This window comes from Dipodomys ordii, unplaced genomic scaffold, assembly GCF_000151885.1.
Source record: "Dipodomys ordii isolate 6190 unplaced genomic scaffold, Dord_2.0 Scaffold1, whole genome shotgun sequence".
NCBI classification, from domain to species: Eukaryota; Metazoa; Chordata; class Mammalia; order Rodentia; family Heteromyidae; genus Dipodomys; species Dipodomys ordii.
This window is the reverse complement of record NW_012267217.1, coordinates 2,779,272-2,795,675: the sequence shown is the minus strand read 5'-3', so window position 1 is coordinate 2,795,675 and position 16,404 is coordinate 2,779,272. Positions and strand designations below refer to the sequence as shown.

The window sequence follows — 16,404 nt, the reverse complement described above, 5'->3', positions numbered from 1 at the left end:
GGACAGCAAAGAAATCAATGTGGCTACAGTGAGTGAGAGAACTTCTATCTCCAGTTGAGAACAAGAGGAGTGGCAAGATACCAGATCTTATAGGATAGAAAATGGATGCACTGTATTTAACAATAGGAGGAGCATTTGTAGTGGTGGGGGTGACTGTAATAAGAATCTTCTTCGTGAATTCAGAGATTATATTTTAACTTTTATTAGTAACTACATAGAAAGATTTTGAGGTTGGGAGCAAAGTTTTATATAGAAAATGACCTGATATATTCTAAAAGAAAGTTCTAAGAGATAGAGAAGTTAGTGTTGAAATTACATCTGGGTGGTGGCAGTGGGTTTGGAAAAAAATGTCTAGATTCTAGATGTATTTTCATAGTAAATGTAGTAGGAGTTGCTGAAGAGTTGAATGTTGGGTAAGCCATGAAGAGAGAAATCAATAACTTTAAAATTTTTATCCCAAGAAATGAGATGGGGGAAGCAGTGCAAAGAGTAGGCTTTGAGAGGTGGCTGAAATACTCAGTTTTGATCATCCTAAAACTTAAACACACATTAAACATTCCAGTGGAATGTAGTATTGAGCGAGGCAAATCTGAAGTTCTTGTTTTTATTTATTTTTTTATTTTTTGTCAGTGATGGGGCTTGAACTCTGGGCCTGGGAGTTGTCCCTCAGCTCTTCAGCTCAAGGCTAGCATTCTACCACTGGCTTTGAATTGATCCTCAGATTTCAGCCTCCTGAGTAGGATTACAGTTGTGAGCCACTGGTGCCCAGCTTAAATCTGAAGTTCTTAAGGCAATATAATGTTTGGAGTCAACAACATGTAAATGGGGTGTAAAAATCAGGAGAATAGGTAACAATTACTGAAGGAGTAAGTACAGAGAGAGAACATAAGAGGTCTGGGGATTGTCAGTGTTCAAAGTTTAAGATGAGGAATACGCATTAAAGGAAACTTAGGAAGGGGGGAGAGAGTGATGTCTACACACAGCAGGGCGAGATGGTATTTCAAGAAGGAAGGAGTGATCATCTGTGCCAAATGCTGCTGATAGATGTTGAAAAATAGTATAGGGGCTGGGAATGTGGCTTAGTGGTAGAGTGCTTGCCTACCATGCATGAAGACCTGGGTTTGAGTCTCAGTAACACATAAACAGATAAAGCCGGAAGTGGTACTATGACTCAAGAGGCAGAGTGCTAGCCTTAAGCAAAAGAAGCTCAGGGACAATGCCCAGGCCCTGAGTTCAAGCCGCAGGTTGGCACAGTGGCAGCTACCAGTGACCTTGAAAGAAAGATTTTAGTAAAATTGGGTGTGTGTGTGTGTGAAAATTGGTAACTAACTTCTAGACACTTCATCAATGGTTTTGCTACATAGCCGTGAGTATTTCTGTTCTTTCAGTGAAATAATAATGAACACAATGAAGTGGTTATATTCTAGGAACTTGATGTTTAATTAAGAGCTACTTACCTAGAGATTATGTGGTACCTGCTTTCACAGAAATGCTAACACAGCACATTGTTAAGAACTATTGATGCTTTTTCCTGTTTTGTACTTTGTGTTATTTTGAACTATCGATTTGAAAACTATTTGGTATATTTTGATCCATTGTAATCCTTTTCTTTTTATTCAAATGCTACTTCTTGGACCAGTGAGAACTTCAAGTTGACATCTATGTCATTTGATACAGACTTCATGGTCTGTCACAGTTTTCTTGGTTTCTGATATGCACAGAATCCAGACCCATCTTATCCATTTCCAATCCTGAGAAGGGATATTCATTTCACCAAGGTGCCCTGGTTTTGTCCAAAGACAACTGTTACTCAGAACCAATGTTTGGGGAAATTGGGATATATCTTATGATCATGTTCCTCTTTCAGCTTAGGCCTCTTTAGTGGACAGATGTAAGAAGTGCTTATTTCAAAGAGAAAAAAAATACAAGGTGAGTTCTCATTCATATTTTCAAGTCAACTATAGGACTAGGGAGTTTTTACTCAGATTATCTGACTTAGTATCTGTACATTCTCTTTCACTAAAAACATCTTGTTAATAATACATTAGTGAACTGAGTAACTAAATTGGAAGGTGAGGCTATAAAAGGCCCTTCTTTTCACAGACCACTTTGGAGCTTGACTGATGTAAAGAACTGAGGGGACCGACACTGAATAAGAACTTTAAGTGATAGAATCCCACAAGTTTAGGTTAGTATAAGATTTGTTTATGAGATTTTGGTACAAAGATGTTCTTACATAGGTATAATTCTAAAAATTCACAGATTGCTTCAAAATGAATGGCCACAAATCTAATGAATGGAGTGGAGGAGACACTTATTTAGTTATTAGGAGATTTTTTAAAAATTATTTATATATTTTATTAATATTAGGAGATATTTTGTCATTTATATACTTTATTATTTATATATTTGGAAAATTTCAAGAGGTATATTTATTTTAGAAAATTCCCCTCAAAAACATGCTTCAATCTGTTAGAAAGGATGGCTACTTACTTAGGAAAAGTAAAAAGCTTTATTTTCTGATCCAGGGCTAGGTTTTAAAAATGTGTTGTGGAGTTGGGGGTATATGGTCTCAATGTGTGTGTATGTGTGTGTGTGTGTGAGAGAGAGAGAGAGAGAGAGAGAGAAGAGAGAAGGGGGAAGAGAAAGAGAAAGAGAAAAAAGAGAGAGAGAGACAGAGACAGAGACAGACAGAGAGAGATGGGTAAAAGTAGAGTGGGATAAATCTTTAGAAAAATGTCTCTAGTTCCTCTGCTTAGAACCAATATAATTGAGAAGGCATGAATATGAAGAGACCTGGTTGTAAGTGGAGCTTAATAACTGCACAAGGTCAGATTATTCCTCTCTCATATGGACAGAGGGACAAATTTCACACTCATTTCTGAGCTCTATTTTCATATTATATATTCATTAGTAATCTCAAAAAAAAGGAAAACATGTAATATCCTGACTTTGGGTTTTCTTTTTATGATACTGGCTTCCCTAGCTTTAAGAATTATTAAAAAAGATGTTGCATTATCAATTAATGCTATATGTTATACTAATGTGTATGCTTGTATGCAAAGTAACTATATAAATCAGCACATGGGGTTTTAATGCTTCCTCTTATTTGGGGCAATTTCTTGGGAAATACAATATTTGGAAAGATACACTTGAAATTCTTCTAACTGATTCGGGGTTATATGTACATAATTTTGTGGAAGTGCTTTCTGTGAAGTGCTGGATTTGGGGGGTGAGTATTATATATTGACATACAAGGACTATTGCTTACATTGCCTCTAAAGAGTCATTTGTGGTGGAGGGGGCTTATTGTGACACACTGTGGTAGGTTTTTTGAATGACATTGTAACTCTGTGCTATGTATACTCTGTCCTCTTTTCTGGGAGAACTTCTCTGTTTATGTCCTCCTCACTGGTAACTTACTGTAGACTTTAGCTTAAATATCATCTGTTCTGGGAAACTTTTCACAAGGGACTGATATCTAGTTGCTTCTGCACTTCTCCAATCAGAGTTCTTGCCAAACTCTGCCTTGAGTGATCGGCTTTTGGTCTGCTGATAGGAATAAGTGAACACAGTCCTTCCATTCTAGAATGATAACTTGGTTTTCCTCAAAGTATTTTGTTGGTGGTGGTGGTAGTGGTGTTTGTGGGTGGAGCTTGAACTCTGGGCCTGAGTACTGTCACTGAGTGATTTTGCTCAAGGCTAGTGCTCTACCACTTTGGGCTACAGGTCCACTGCCAGTTTTCTGGCAGTTAATTGAAGATAAGAGTCACACAGACTTTCCTGCCTGGACTGGCTTTGAGCTGTGATCCTCAGATCTCAGCCTCTTGAGTAGCTAGGATTATAGGTATGAGCCACCAGTGCCCAGATCCTTATAATATTTTTGTATGTCCTGATAAGGTGGTTCCTCACATAATGAACCATAACAACCACTAGAACTGTGGTATTCTAATTCACCAACTTCCACTTTTCCTTGATAGTTACACATTTACCATAAATTATGTCATTTATGCCATCTGTATTTCCTTCAAATATTTAATGAATCAGTTCTTCAGGAATTAATGCCTGTATATAGTAAAAGAATACACTGTTTTTTTAAAACAATTTAAATTTTATTGGTTTTGTTTACATAAAAAGAAATCAGCAACTTCAGTGGTTGCCACTTTTTAAGTGACCACAGGAAAAAAAGCAAAATATAGAACTATTTTACATGTTTATGTTACAATTTTATAAAATTAGCTACAGTTTACTCGTGTTTTGTTATCACTGGTGTTTTTTTGGCCATATATGCAAGTTGTTAATACTGAAAGGTGGTTGAACACATACCCATTAACAAATAAAGGAGAGATAAGGTTAAAATCACTTAGGATTGTACATTAGGATTTTACTTAACATTCTTGTTAGTATTGCTTTGTCAGTTACTATATTAAACTCTTCTTGGTATTAGAAAATACAAAGTTAGATAGTAGCACCTTTCATTTTGGTTTTAATTATGCAAAGAAAGCATTTGCATTTCTTGCCCCTGTTTACATGTTAAAGTTTTGAACCAAATATTTTCCACATTTTATGTGTATATTATACAAAATAATGAGTTTCCTGTTGATATTTTCCTATATGCATATAAAGTACTTTGATCAGAAGAAGTGCATTAATACTGTGTGCATGCAGGTTAAAAAACTGGCAAGATGATTACAGCTCTTTATGCTGAATGGGGAAGGAAAGGGTATTAGGATGTAAATGAGAAGGTTATTAGGACATAAAAACTTAGGACATAGTAATAAAATTGATCTAAACCTCAACAGGAATAAAAAAAAATATATGCACATGCTGCGAAAACATTAGTGACCTAAAGTTAATTTCAGATTGAATATCTGAAAAGTCTTTTACGCTGATAAGGTTTGAAAAAAAATAGGAAGAACTTAGGAAACAAGAACTGTGGGTGACTTGTGAACAGAATCCATGGGGCATGGGGATTAATTATTGTCCTTTCTTTGTGACACGGTTGCATTTTGGTTTATTGTATATGGTCTCACAAGGTTTGGCAGAAAATAGCATTCCTAGCTGATTTCCAACATGTGGTCTGGCTTACTAAAAGGAAAAAGAAGGGGTGGGTGGGGGGTAGATTCAATTCGGTTATATTTTAAGACAGAGTTGAAACTCTTGGGCCCCTTTTGTTCCTGAAGTCACTCTGAGAACACTGCCCTGGGTTTTGCTGGAACAGAATCAGGACCTTTTGCATGGATGTGACAGGCAATGACGAACACCAGGCTAAGAATGGGAATATGTCCCCATGGATTTCCTCCAACCCCACCTCATTTCCTCTCTCTTCCGTTTCTGTGGTGCATACTTTCACACACTTCTCATCTGGACTTAACCTAAGGCACTTTGTGGAGAAGCTTAAAAAATTAGGCAAAAATGCACAAAGTAAAGTGATCTTTTCTTTCCCCCCTAAAGGGTTCCACTAAAGCAATTTGCCCTTGAATTGATAGAAAAGCACTATATCCAGAACCTCTCTATTGCTTATGTACAAATATAATGTAAAAATTAGTAATCAGCCTTATAGGTAGCTGCTAAATTGACTAATTTGTGTGATTGTAAAAGAGAGAATTTTAACTGCAATATGCTAGAGACCACTTTGCCCACAGCATGGCTCTGCTGCACATGGACACTGAACCAGACAATTCACATTCTGTCCATTATTGGGTCACTGGCATCTCCCTGTCCTAAAAATATGAATGCTGGGGCCTGCCCTTTGTTTTTATCATCTCCATGTAGTGTAGGTGACTATGTATTTACAGACAATACCGAACAAATAGAACTTAAACTATAGCAATGAAGGAATTGTTTAATAATACTGAAAAATACTGTAGGTAGTTGGAAGATCTCAAAAGAGTATGTTGTGTTAGCAACTGCAATCCATCTTTCTCTTTGAGACCTGTGATCCGAGCTAAATGTAGAGTATGATGATTTTCCAAAGACAACCTTGATCTCTTAGACACTTCCTTCCTTTCATAAATGTTTCTAATGTTCCCTAAATCCACCAGCTAACCAGCTTTCACTTTTTGCATCCAATTACAGTCAGACCAAGGGTGTGACATTCTTTTCTTTTTTTTCAAAGTTGTTTAATTAAAAAAAATTGCAACTGAGGAATCAAAACTTCATTTAAAAATTTAGCTTCTCCATGACTGATCTTCCTTTGTCCCGATTCATATAATTTAACAATGAACCTCATTTAAGATAAAGTGGCAGATGAATACACTGGAAGCTACTAAAAGCTATGCTGGAGTGCTAAGTATAATGGAAAACGTTAAGTGCTTTCCCCATGAAGTTTCTCAGTTCTCATGGCCTTTCCACTTTCCCTCTTGTGTTGTAAAGAGCTCATTAGATGTCAAAGCAATCTCCTTTATATTGTCACATGGATTTGTGTGAACATACAGCTTTGTGTTTTGTTTTGGAAATGGATTTGTCCCATTTTAATGAGTTCTGTCCAAAATAAAGAGAATGAGATTAAGATTCCCTCTCTCAAGATGAGCTGTACTTATTACTAGAACGGAAGTTGTCATATCCGTGATCATGAGCTTTGAACTTTAAGCAGGACTGCTTTTCCTCCAAGGACTGTTTTTCTTCAAATGACTGGCACCAGCAGCACAAGCATGACTGTACAAAACAAAGTAATGTGTCACATGCTGACATCTGTCACACCGACACCCTTCCTCCTGCTCTTGGAGCTCTGACTTTCATGCAGAATTGGAAGTTATGGGGCCCTTTCTTCTCCAGGCTCTCTAGTTTTTCCCCTTAAAAAGACTTTTTTTCACTAGAAAAATACCAAAAGAGAAAATATCTATATAATTAAAATTAATCACCAAGAAGACACTACTCTTTTTGGTATTAACTCTTGGTGACTTTGTTGATCTTATGATGTGATAAATGTAGAATGTAAAACTTTCTTCCTTGGAAACAGAAATATAATCTCATGCATGACTGTATTTGTCCATGTATATATATATATAATTTATTTCAATGGGATACCATTATACGTATACTGTATAACTTGTTTTACCTTATGTGATAGTACTATAAGTATCTTTTAATCATAGTATTATAATAGCCCTTTTCAATATGCACAAAAGGAATATAGAACATTTAAGAGTTTGCATTTAATTTTTCCTTTAAAGTTTTTTTTTTAAATCCCAAAATTTGTTAACCATCTGTTTTATGAAAATCTACGTGTGAGAAAATAGGTTTGTTGTTTTCAGTTTTTAAAATAAGGGAGTTGATCTTATAAGTGTTCTTTACTTCCCTAAAAGAATGAGTTGTCATTACCTGACTTTTGAAATGGTAACCCCTCTGTACAATACCTTAATAATAACAAAAGTATATTTTAAAAAAATCTGACTTATGGCCAGGTATTGGTAAATACCCTTGTAATCCTAGCTATGCAGGAGGCTGAAATCTGAGGATTGTGGTTCCAAGCCAACCTGAGGAAGAAAGCCTGTGAAACTTTTATCTTGAATTAACCACTAAAAAAGCTAGAAATAGAGCAGTGGCTCAAGTGGCAGAATTCTATGCATGAGCAAAAAGAGCTCAGGGACAGTGCCCAGGCCCTGAATTCAAGCCCCAGGACTGGTACAAATCAATCAATCAATTAATTAATTAAAAATGGGAGTTATGAATGAGCAAAGAATCTTATAGACTGTTGTAGTGTAACTAGGAAAGCAAGTCTTTGTATTTTCAATGATAAAAGATTAGAGACAATGACTCATTCCGATGTAAGGAGAAGGTATAGTTTATTTTGAATTGGATTGTTAAACAAAATAATGAATGTATAAATGGAAGTTAAAGTGTAGAGCTGAATGAGTACTAATTAAACATCTTACACATGGAACAGCAGCTCTGCTGCACATAGAAAGTGGAAAAGAAGAGATAGAACCTGATTCTAAATTTTAATTTGATTTGCTATGTCTTTTTGTTTCCTACTGCTACCCCTAACTTCTGCCCAAGTGGTGGGGACAAAGCCCAGGGCCTTGTGCAAATGCTATACACTGAACTAACTAGCTCCAGTCCTTTGACATATTGTTCTTTAGTCTGTGTGAAAAAGGGAGTCACATTTCTGATACAAATTGTGACTGACATCTGCCAAGTACAGAGGAACAATGCCTTTAATCATGTTTACAGTTTTTACCTTATTTATGTGATACCTGTCACAATGCTTTCTTTTATTTTTCAGTACTGAGACTTGAATTCAGAACTTGTGCAAGCCTTTCCCATTCCTGTTGCTTTTAGTTTGTTTTTCAGATAGGTTCTGGCACTTTTTCCTTGGCTAGTTTTGATTCTCCTCCCTCTGCCTTCTAAGGAACTAAAATTATAGGCATGATCCTGAACAATTTTATGAGTACAACTGATTGGCAAAAGCTGTAGGGAGTGTCTGGCTAGCACTGATAGACAAATATCATCTGTAATGATTTTTAAGCAGAAGTCATACTTTAAAATAATCATCCATGATATAGTACAAAAGAACACTAAACAATTATCTGAATCTCTCCAGCTAGAAACACTAATAATTTTCAAGGGTTAAATTTTACATCATACTACAAAAAACTTCTGTTTTAGAATAGTCTCTTACCTTAAAACAGTTTTTGAACCTTTTGCTCACCAAGTACAGAGCAATTGGATTAATGCAGGAATTCAAGGAGGCCATATTGATGCCAATATAATCCAATACCAACAAAAAGCTGCCGAAACCAAAATGAACAAATAAATAGCCAACAAAAACAAAGTATCTGTCAAAAAATAATCCACATTGAGTGGAATATTGCACATTTTTGTAGTCTTGTGAAGAAAAGAATTAGCCAGTGATTCTGAGGGTTTTTTTTAATTTGCTTTTAGTGATGACCTCTGTGTCTGTTTGTCTCTAGCATTCTGTCTCTGTCTTCTCCACTGCCTTCCCCCATCCCCTCCTACCTTGTAAAGTAAAATTTCATTTGAAACTACTAAGGCTGGATGAAAAGAAAGGATTGACAAGTGCCAGGGAGAATCAGATCTGATATGGTCAATCTTGCCACTCCCCCATCGATGTGACAACTCTGCCTCCCTGTTCCCAGAGTTCTCTTAGGCCCCTTATTTCTCCTATGACACAGGAGTGAAAAGCAAAACTGGAAGTCTTAATTGCTCCCAAAGATTAGAAAAGTGGCACTCTCTCTCTGCCCATGAAAAGGATCGATGGAAACACTTCTGAATGGCACCTAATTACAGGATGATTTCTGTTATACCTTTCTTACCTTAGAAGTTCGCATCTGGTGGGATCACTCTGATCATAAAGTGTGAGCTTCAAAATCCTGCTCAGATGAAGGGGAAGCCAACAGAGAGCAAATACCAGGACCAGGCAAAACACTGTTTTGGCCACTTCTCGCCTCTGAAATAAAACCACAACCAAACCCTTAAAAGTGATTTCTTCATATTCAAAAGTTCTTTCCAAACAGAATACTTAGTATGATTTACAAAATCCAGTGACATTTGAAAAGACTCAGGATGCTCAGCTTTCAAGTGAAGAGTGAGTGTTAATTAGAACTAAAATGAATAGAGTCATCTCTTAAAAGTGACAGTTCTCTTTAGAACTTTTTAGAATGTATAGAATATCTCTAATTAGACAAACCAGAAGTAAGAAAAAATGGAAATATGCTTTGGTGTATGATTTAGCTTCGATATCATCATAATTTTTCTCAGTATTGTAATTACAGCCTTGGGCTGCTCATCTCGCATCTTCTTACCTGCTTTAAGTGATCATTTAATGCAATTTGCATGCCACTTTTCTTTCTCAACATTTCACATGTCATCAGGGTATAAAAAAATGCAGTGATGGCCAATGGCAAGCAGAAATAGAAACTGAATAGCCACCAATCTTTAGCTTTCTTGTAAAACTAGGGAGAAGAGAGAATTTCATGGTTAATACTTAAATTATATATATATATATATATTAATGTTTTTCTGGTATTTGGAATTGAACTCAGGTCCTTTTACCTGCTAGCCAAATGTTCTCCCACTTGAATCATGCTATACAAAATGTTAAACTTTAGAAAAAATATTCATCAAGGATTAATTTGCTTCTAATATGAATTTATTTTATAAATATTATATAGAACTTTTCAGCCTACATCTGCTGAACAAATAATTAAAGAGATGCATTAAATGAAACTTTCCAAAACATGTTTCAGTTATCTGGGAAAGTATAGCAACTATGTCCAATATATTGGGTAAAATTTAATATTTAATATTTCTACTTCACATAAGCAGGCTATCATTAGAGGATTATTTGTGCTTAATATCTTACCTGAAAATGTAAAGATATTCTAATACTTAGGTGAAATTTTCACTTTTTATTAAGTGTGTTTAATGGTCAGTTACAAAAAGGTATATTAACAATTAAGATCAGTGTTATATAAATCTAAGTCAATTAAAAGCTATCAAATATTCATGAGCCCTTGTCTTTTCTCTTATTCTTTTTCTATTCTTCCACTTTTTTCTAAACGTGTTGTTTTATCTGTATCTGTGCCTATGTGGCATACCCTGTCTTTTTACTAGTAAGGCAACAATATCATTTTCAAGTTCATGCTAATTTCCTTCATTATGCTCTTACTTCCTGGGATATACTCAATTCACAAAGTTTTATACAGTCATCTTATAAATAATGGAAAATAGAAATTAATCCCTGGTAATAGTTAGACCAACCCCTTTTGCATTAACGTCTTTCCACCTATTCTGTTGAAAATATCTTTTTATATTTAGTGTTTTTGTTTGGAGTCTAATATCATTATTCCTTTCTTATTTCCTAATCAAAAAATTATTTTTTTCCTTGTGCTGGGGCTTGAATTTGGGTTGAGTGCTGTCCCTGAGCTTTTCTGTTCAAGGTCAGTTCTGTACCACTTAAGCAAAGCTCCACTTTTGGCTTTTTTGGTAGTTAATTAGAGGTAAAAATCTCACAGACTTTCCTGCCTGGGCTGGCTTCAAACCACGATCTTGGCCTTCTGAGTAGATAGGATTATAGGCATGAGCCACTGGCACACGGCTCAACCATTATTTAATAAATGGCCAACATTTTTTTTAATGTCAAGGCAGTTTTCCTTTTGCCATCAGAGCAATAGATGGTCCAGCAGAATACACTCATACCAGGTTTTGAATCATCCTTGCCTTTTGTGACTGTTGAGCTGTCTTACACAGATTGTAGAGCAGTAAAAAATTCTGAATGGTCTTTGAGTACAAAAATTATAATTTTTACATCAGTTCTCATGTGAACTTGATTTATCTTTGTTCGTAAGATCCAGGGTTCTCAGGGAATGCTCTGGATTCTTGCAAGTTGGGTCATTGGGATCTATTCTCTTAATTTCTGCCAGTGATAAACTCATAAACGAACAGCTTCCTAAGGGAGAGGGACTAGAAAAAAGTAGCTAATATTCAGGAAGAAATATCAGCAAAAGAAAGGAAATAAAAGGAAAATCTACCTGCATGAAGGCTGTTTGCTGTACAGGATGCAACATACAAATATGTAGATGTCTTCCTTGGTAGTCCATGGAAATCATGTCAAAAGCTATAGCTTCGGGGACAGCCAGAACTATGGAGGCCACCCAAATTAAAGCAATTTCTACTGCCGTCCATTTTGGAACACCAATTCCTTTAATGCGACTCCACGACGCAACGGCTCGATATCTGAAGATGAAAATAGAACTGTTTTCCAAGCTGGGAGAGCTTGGTTTTATTGAATTTACGTAGTTTATTTCCTAAACAAATAGTAGCAACAGCAGTATAATGCTTAGGATCTTTTGTGACTAAAAAAAAAAAAAAAAAACCTCTCACCTGTCAATACTTAGCGCACATAGACTCAGCACAGTGATTCCCACAGAGGCCTTCTGTATGAAAGGCACCAGCTTACACATCTCAACTCCAAATGGCCAGTCCTTTGCAAGGAGCTGCATAGAGGACACATGAAACTCTGTTAGAGAGCCTTACAAAGGCCCACTCTGAATGGCATTACTACGATAACACATTACTTACAGAGTAATTAATATGTATGGTTCTTACTCTCGTAGACAAGTCCTTTGTAAAGCACCAGTGTTTAATATGTACAACAAGAGAAAAGGTTGGGAATAATAAAGTCATGGCTAGTTATTGAGAATTCATCATGCTATATAATACGTGTAGTTGGGATTCCTCTGGACACAGTGGGAAGCTATACACTATCATACAGACTCAAAGCTCAGGTCAAGGACAAACCAAAGTGTAGACTAGTTTAAAATAGATGATAAATATTTCTTAGTGGAAGAGACTAGAGTATTCCTATGGAGCAGTACTTTATGGAGAACAACTTATTCTTTGGTGTAACCAATTTCTTTAATTGGATAGTAATTCAGAGTAACCACATTGCTCTGTGAGCACATTAGTACCTTCCTGCTACACTGTGGCTAACTCTAGGTCTTTCTCTATCTTGGAAGGTTCTTTAATTAAAAATAAATCTTGGCTAAGTCTCTTATTTCTTTCTGGTTGCTCAAGTCTCTTTCCAATATAACCTACTTTGACCACGCTGTTAAATACAGTAGTAATAGTCAGATCTTTCCATTTCCCTGATCTTATCCCACTTCGTCTTTTATCTGTTCTAGTTCCTGGACTTGAACTCAGGACCTAGATGCTGTCCTTGAGCTTTCTTGCTCATGGCTAGTACCATACCACTTGAGCAATTGCTCTATTTCTAGCTTTTTGGTGAATCTCTAATCACCCAGACTCACTTCTATTTTTTCAATAGCAATTGCCACTTCCTATTGCATAGAACACTTACTTGGTTGCTTGTTTTTTACTGTCTCCCTTCTTAGACAGAATATCAATTCTTCAATTGCCTAGGATAATGTCTGACACAAAGTAAATAAAAGCTTAAGAAACATATGCTATCTATCTATATATCAGTAATACAATGAACCTATTCTTGATATTAAATATATGTGATTTCTCTTTATCTGACTATAGACTAATGACACTACCCATCATTAAATGTGGTTATTTTCTTTTCTTTGGACAAATTGTCACTAATGACTTATGGTAGATGAACCACTCTAAGTAAACATGTGGATGTAATGCTCTTGAGGTTTTAAGCACAAAGAAAATTATTTTAAGTCTTTGGGTTGAAAAATTATTTTAGAAATAACTTCTAAAGTGAAAACTATTTTGAAACATAATTGGACATGTCTGACCTTTAACTAGGCTAACATATGTGCCTCATTATGAATAGAATTTCATTTCTAAACTAAATGTGACAAATTACACAGATATATAAAACCAATGCTGGAAGACTTAAGATATATGTGTTTAAGGTAGAGCTCTGACCTACAGAGCAAGGTAAAGTTAACACAGCAGTGAAGAGACAGCTCTAACCAAAGTCATTGGATTCGTGAAGAGAATGAGGAGTGATGGATCTGGAATAATTAATCCCCATTTGAAAGGAGCATCTGCCAAGAAACATCATGCTAGGAACCCCATTTATATATATATATATGTATATATATATATATATATATATATTATATATATACATATACATATATATACACACATATATATATATGTATGTGTGTATACATACATATGTATATATGTCTCTTGAATTTTCATAAGGGACCAGAGGTAGAATTTTTATATGACATCTGACAATTTATAAAAGCTACTGGCTAATTCATATTTTAAAAAGATAATTACATACTGTTGTATTAACCAATCTTGTGACTTCTGGATTAATCAATTGAATTAAACCCTTAACTCTCATTTGTTAGTTGATTCAGTAAGTATTGAGTATTCAAACTTGCCAAGAACTGTTTTGTATACAGGATGCATGAAAAACAACTATTGAACATGTAAACCACCCTGCTCTCGTGGATCGTAGAGTCTGGTTAGGGAGACATAAAAAGCTACCAATATTAGATATGTTGCCAAATAGAAACAATCCTCTCAAGATGGTGATGGTAGGATTTGGTGCTTTCTTTCTTTCTTTCTTTCTTTTTTTTTAAAGATTAAGTAGTTGTGCAAAGAGATTACAAGAGGTGCTTTCTTGATAGACTTCTCAACAAGATCCCTTGGAAGATATAAAAACTTAACTAAAACAAGGGATTATACCATACAAAGAGAATCTGCCAAGTGCTAGACATCAACTCAAGCCTGATGAACTGCAGAGACAGCAAGAAGGCTTCAAGGCTGGAACTTAGTAGCCTAGCCAAGTAGAGAGGCGATGGAGTTATAGAGGTAATGTGAATGCTTTTTTTTTTTTTTAAGGAAAATTTACTGCAGAGTTTGAGTGGGAAAAGGGCATGATATTGTTTATCATTGTTAAAAATGTCATTCTGGATGCTCAGTTTAGAATAGAATATGTGGTCAAGACGTAAGCACTGGAAAGAACTGGTTGTAGGCTAGGACCATGTGATGCCCTTGTAACTGAGCCTTCATGGGTAAATTAATGAAATGTTTTTCTTGTAAGAAGCCTGTCCCAGTGTCTCTCCCTAGTTCAAGCTATAAAACCAAGACAGAGCACATTCTTTCTTTTCTCTGGTCAAGCTGACCAGATGGTAAGCATGTTCTCTCCCTCCCATTCCTATGATTGTAACTATTGTAGCTCTCATTCAAACCTTGCCTTCTTGGTTGCAGAGAAATGAAATAAAGGTATCACAAGATGATTTATAGGACTGAACATCACTTAGTGGCCTAGCAGATGCCACCTGTGTCAAAAATCTCCAAATCTTGGCTTTTATCAACTCGTAAAAGTACTAGTTGGCCTCTGGGCTCCCCTTTCTGTGAACTTTTCCTGTATATAACCCGCAACCATCCTTGCTGGGGGAAGGTGGATTTGAGGCCTTGATTCTCTCATTCTCCATAGATACCTTTCTCTACTCTCAGCATTAATGTTTGGTATTTTGTTCATATCACGCATCCAAGTTTTGGGATTTGGTAGCCAGGATTGCCTAGGATGGATTTGCACCTTGGACAAGTTGACTACTTTCAGAGTCACTAATATTTGTCCTATTTGTCTTGGAACATCTTCTCTGAGGATATAATTTAAAAAAATGCTTTGAAAGAAATAATTTCTAATTATACATCTATTCAAAGTGATAAAGGGTTACTTTTATAGTGAAAATAACTCAAAAACCATATTGCCTTAGGCACCACCTGGAAATTATATGTTTCATGGAGAACACAATCTGCCAGAAAGGCAGAGCAATAGATGACACTTCTAAAGAACTGTGACAGAAATCAGTTTGACATGGGATAAGGGGGTTACTTTTTCTTTGCTTTGGGTAAGAAGGGAATGGAGGAACAGGCTCCAATTCCATCATATGGATTAATGTATGGAGATCATTCCAGGTACCTCCCACCAGAGGGAGACCTGACTGTAGAAAGAGAAATCTCAGTTACTAGTTGTTTGGAAATGAGGTTCCCCCTTCCTCCCCCCCTCCCAAATATCATATAGTTCCCACAAACATTCCTCTTTATCACTTTAAGGCTAGAGACTGAGTCCTTATATTCTGGAAAAAACAAAACAAAGCAAAACAAGGGACTGAGGAGTAACTTGGTATAAAGTGGAATAGACCTTGTAATCTGGATACCCACTGGGCTGTTAACCTTTCAGGGATTAATGCTTGAATATATCACACCCAAGTCAAGCTTGACCTGCTAGAGTCTGACTCCAAAGCAACCAAAGAAGTTGGTGGACAACCAGTATGATCACAACTTAAATTACTCTCCAAAGAAGCTGCTTCTAAAGATCAATAGCTAAGACTATATGTGATTTCAGTTGCATCGTTATTAACACAGTTATTCATCCCTAGCTACATTTTTGTCATTTCCCTGAAAACTAACCACTATAATTCCATTTAAATTATTTCTTTCTTGATTCTTGTATTTGTATAGAAAGACAATTGTATGACCCAGATTTCCCTGGCTAGAGCAGAAAAGCACTGATAATAGGATTTGTCATCCAAAACCCCTTATGGTTGATGATCATACCAATCCCTTGGTTTTACCAATAACTAACTCTTTTAGGGTTCCTGTACAATATAATAAAAAAAACTCTCTAGAGTAAATACTGAATAAGGGTAACCATCTTAGAGCTCATGTACACCCACACCTAGAGAGAACTTGTCTACTGGTTATTTGTCCACACTTCTTTAAGTCTTCCACAGAGAAGCTTGAGCTTTGTCCCATACCCTATGGTCATGAATTGTCCTGAGCTTATCAATATAATCACAGTCAAATAGTTATTTGATGATAATTTTCTGCTAAATTCTTTTTTTTGGGGGGTCCAGTCGTGGGGCCTGAACTCTGGGCCTGGGCGCTGTCCCTCAGCTCTTCAGCTCAAGGCTAGCGCTCTACCACTTGAGC

At 36.1% G+C, this 16,404-nt stretch overlaps 1 protein-coding gene across 1 annotated transcript in view; it reads right to left on the bottom strand.

Moving 5' to 3' along the window:
* Positions 1-6,518: 6,518 nt before the first annotated feature.
* The window catches only part of Ednrb (endothelin receptor type B), a 21,719-nt gene continuing 11,833 nt past the window's right edge, over positions 6,519-16,404 (bottom strand). The window contains exons 2-7 of the mRNA XM_013011643.1: positions 11,848-11,960; positions 11,496-11,700; positions 9,768-9,917; positions 9,279-9,412; positions 8,624-8,732; positions 6,519-6,657 (exon numbers count right to left, since the gene is read on the bottom strand). Of these exons, the coding sequence (XP_012867097.1) occupies positions 6,523-6,657; positions 8,624-8,732; positions 9,279-9,412; positions 9,768-9,917; positions 11,496-11,700; positions 11,848-11,960 (846 nt within the window). The 3' untranslated portion in view covers positions 6,519-6,522. The remainder of the gene's footprint in view (positions 6,658-8,623; positions 8,733-9,278; positions 9,413-9,767; positions 9,918-11,495; positions 11,701-11,847; positions 11,961-16,404) is intronic.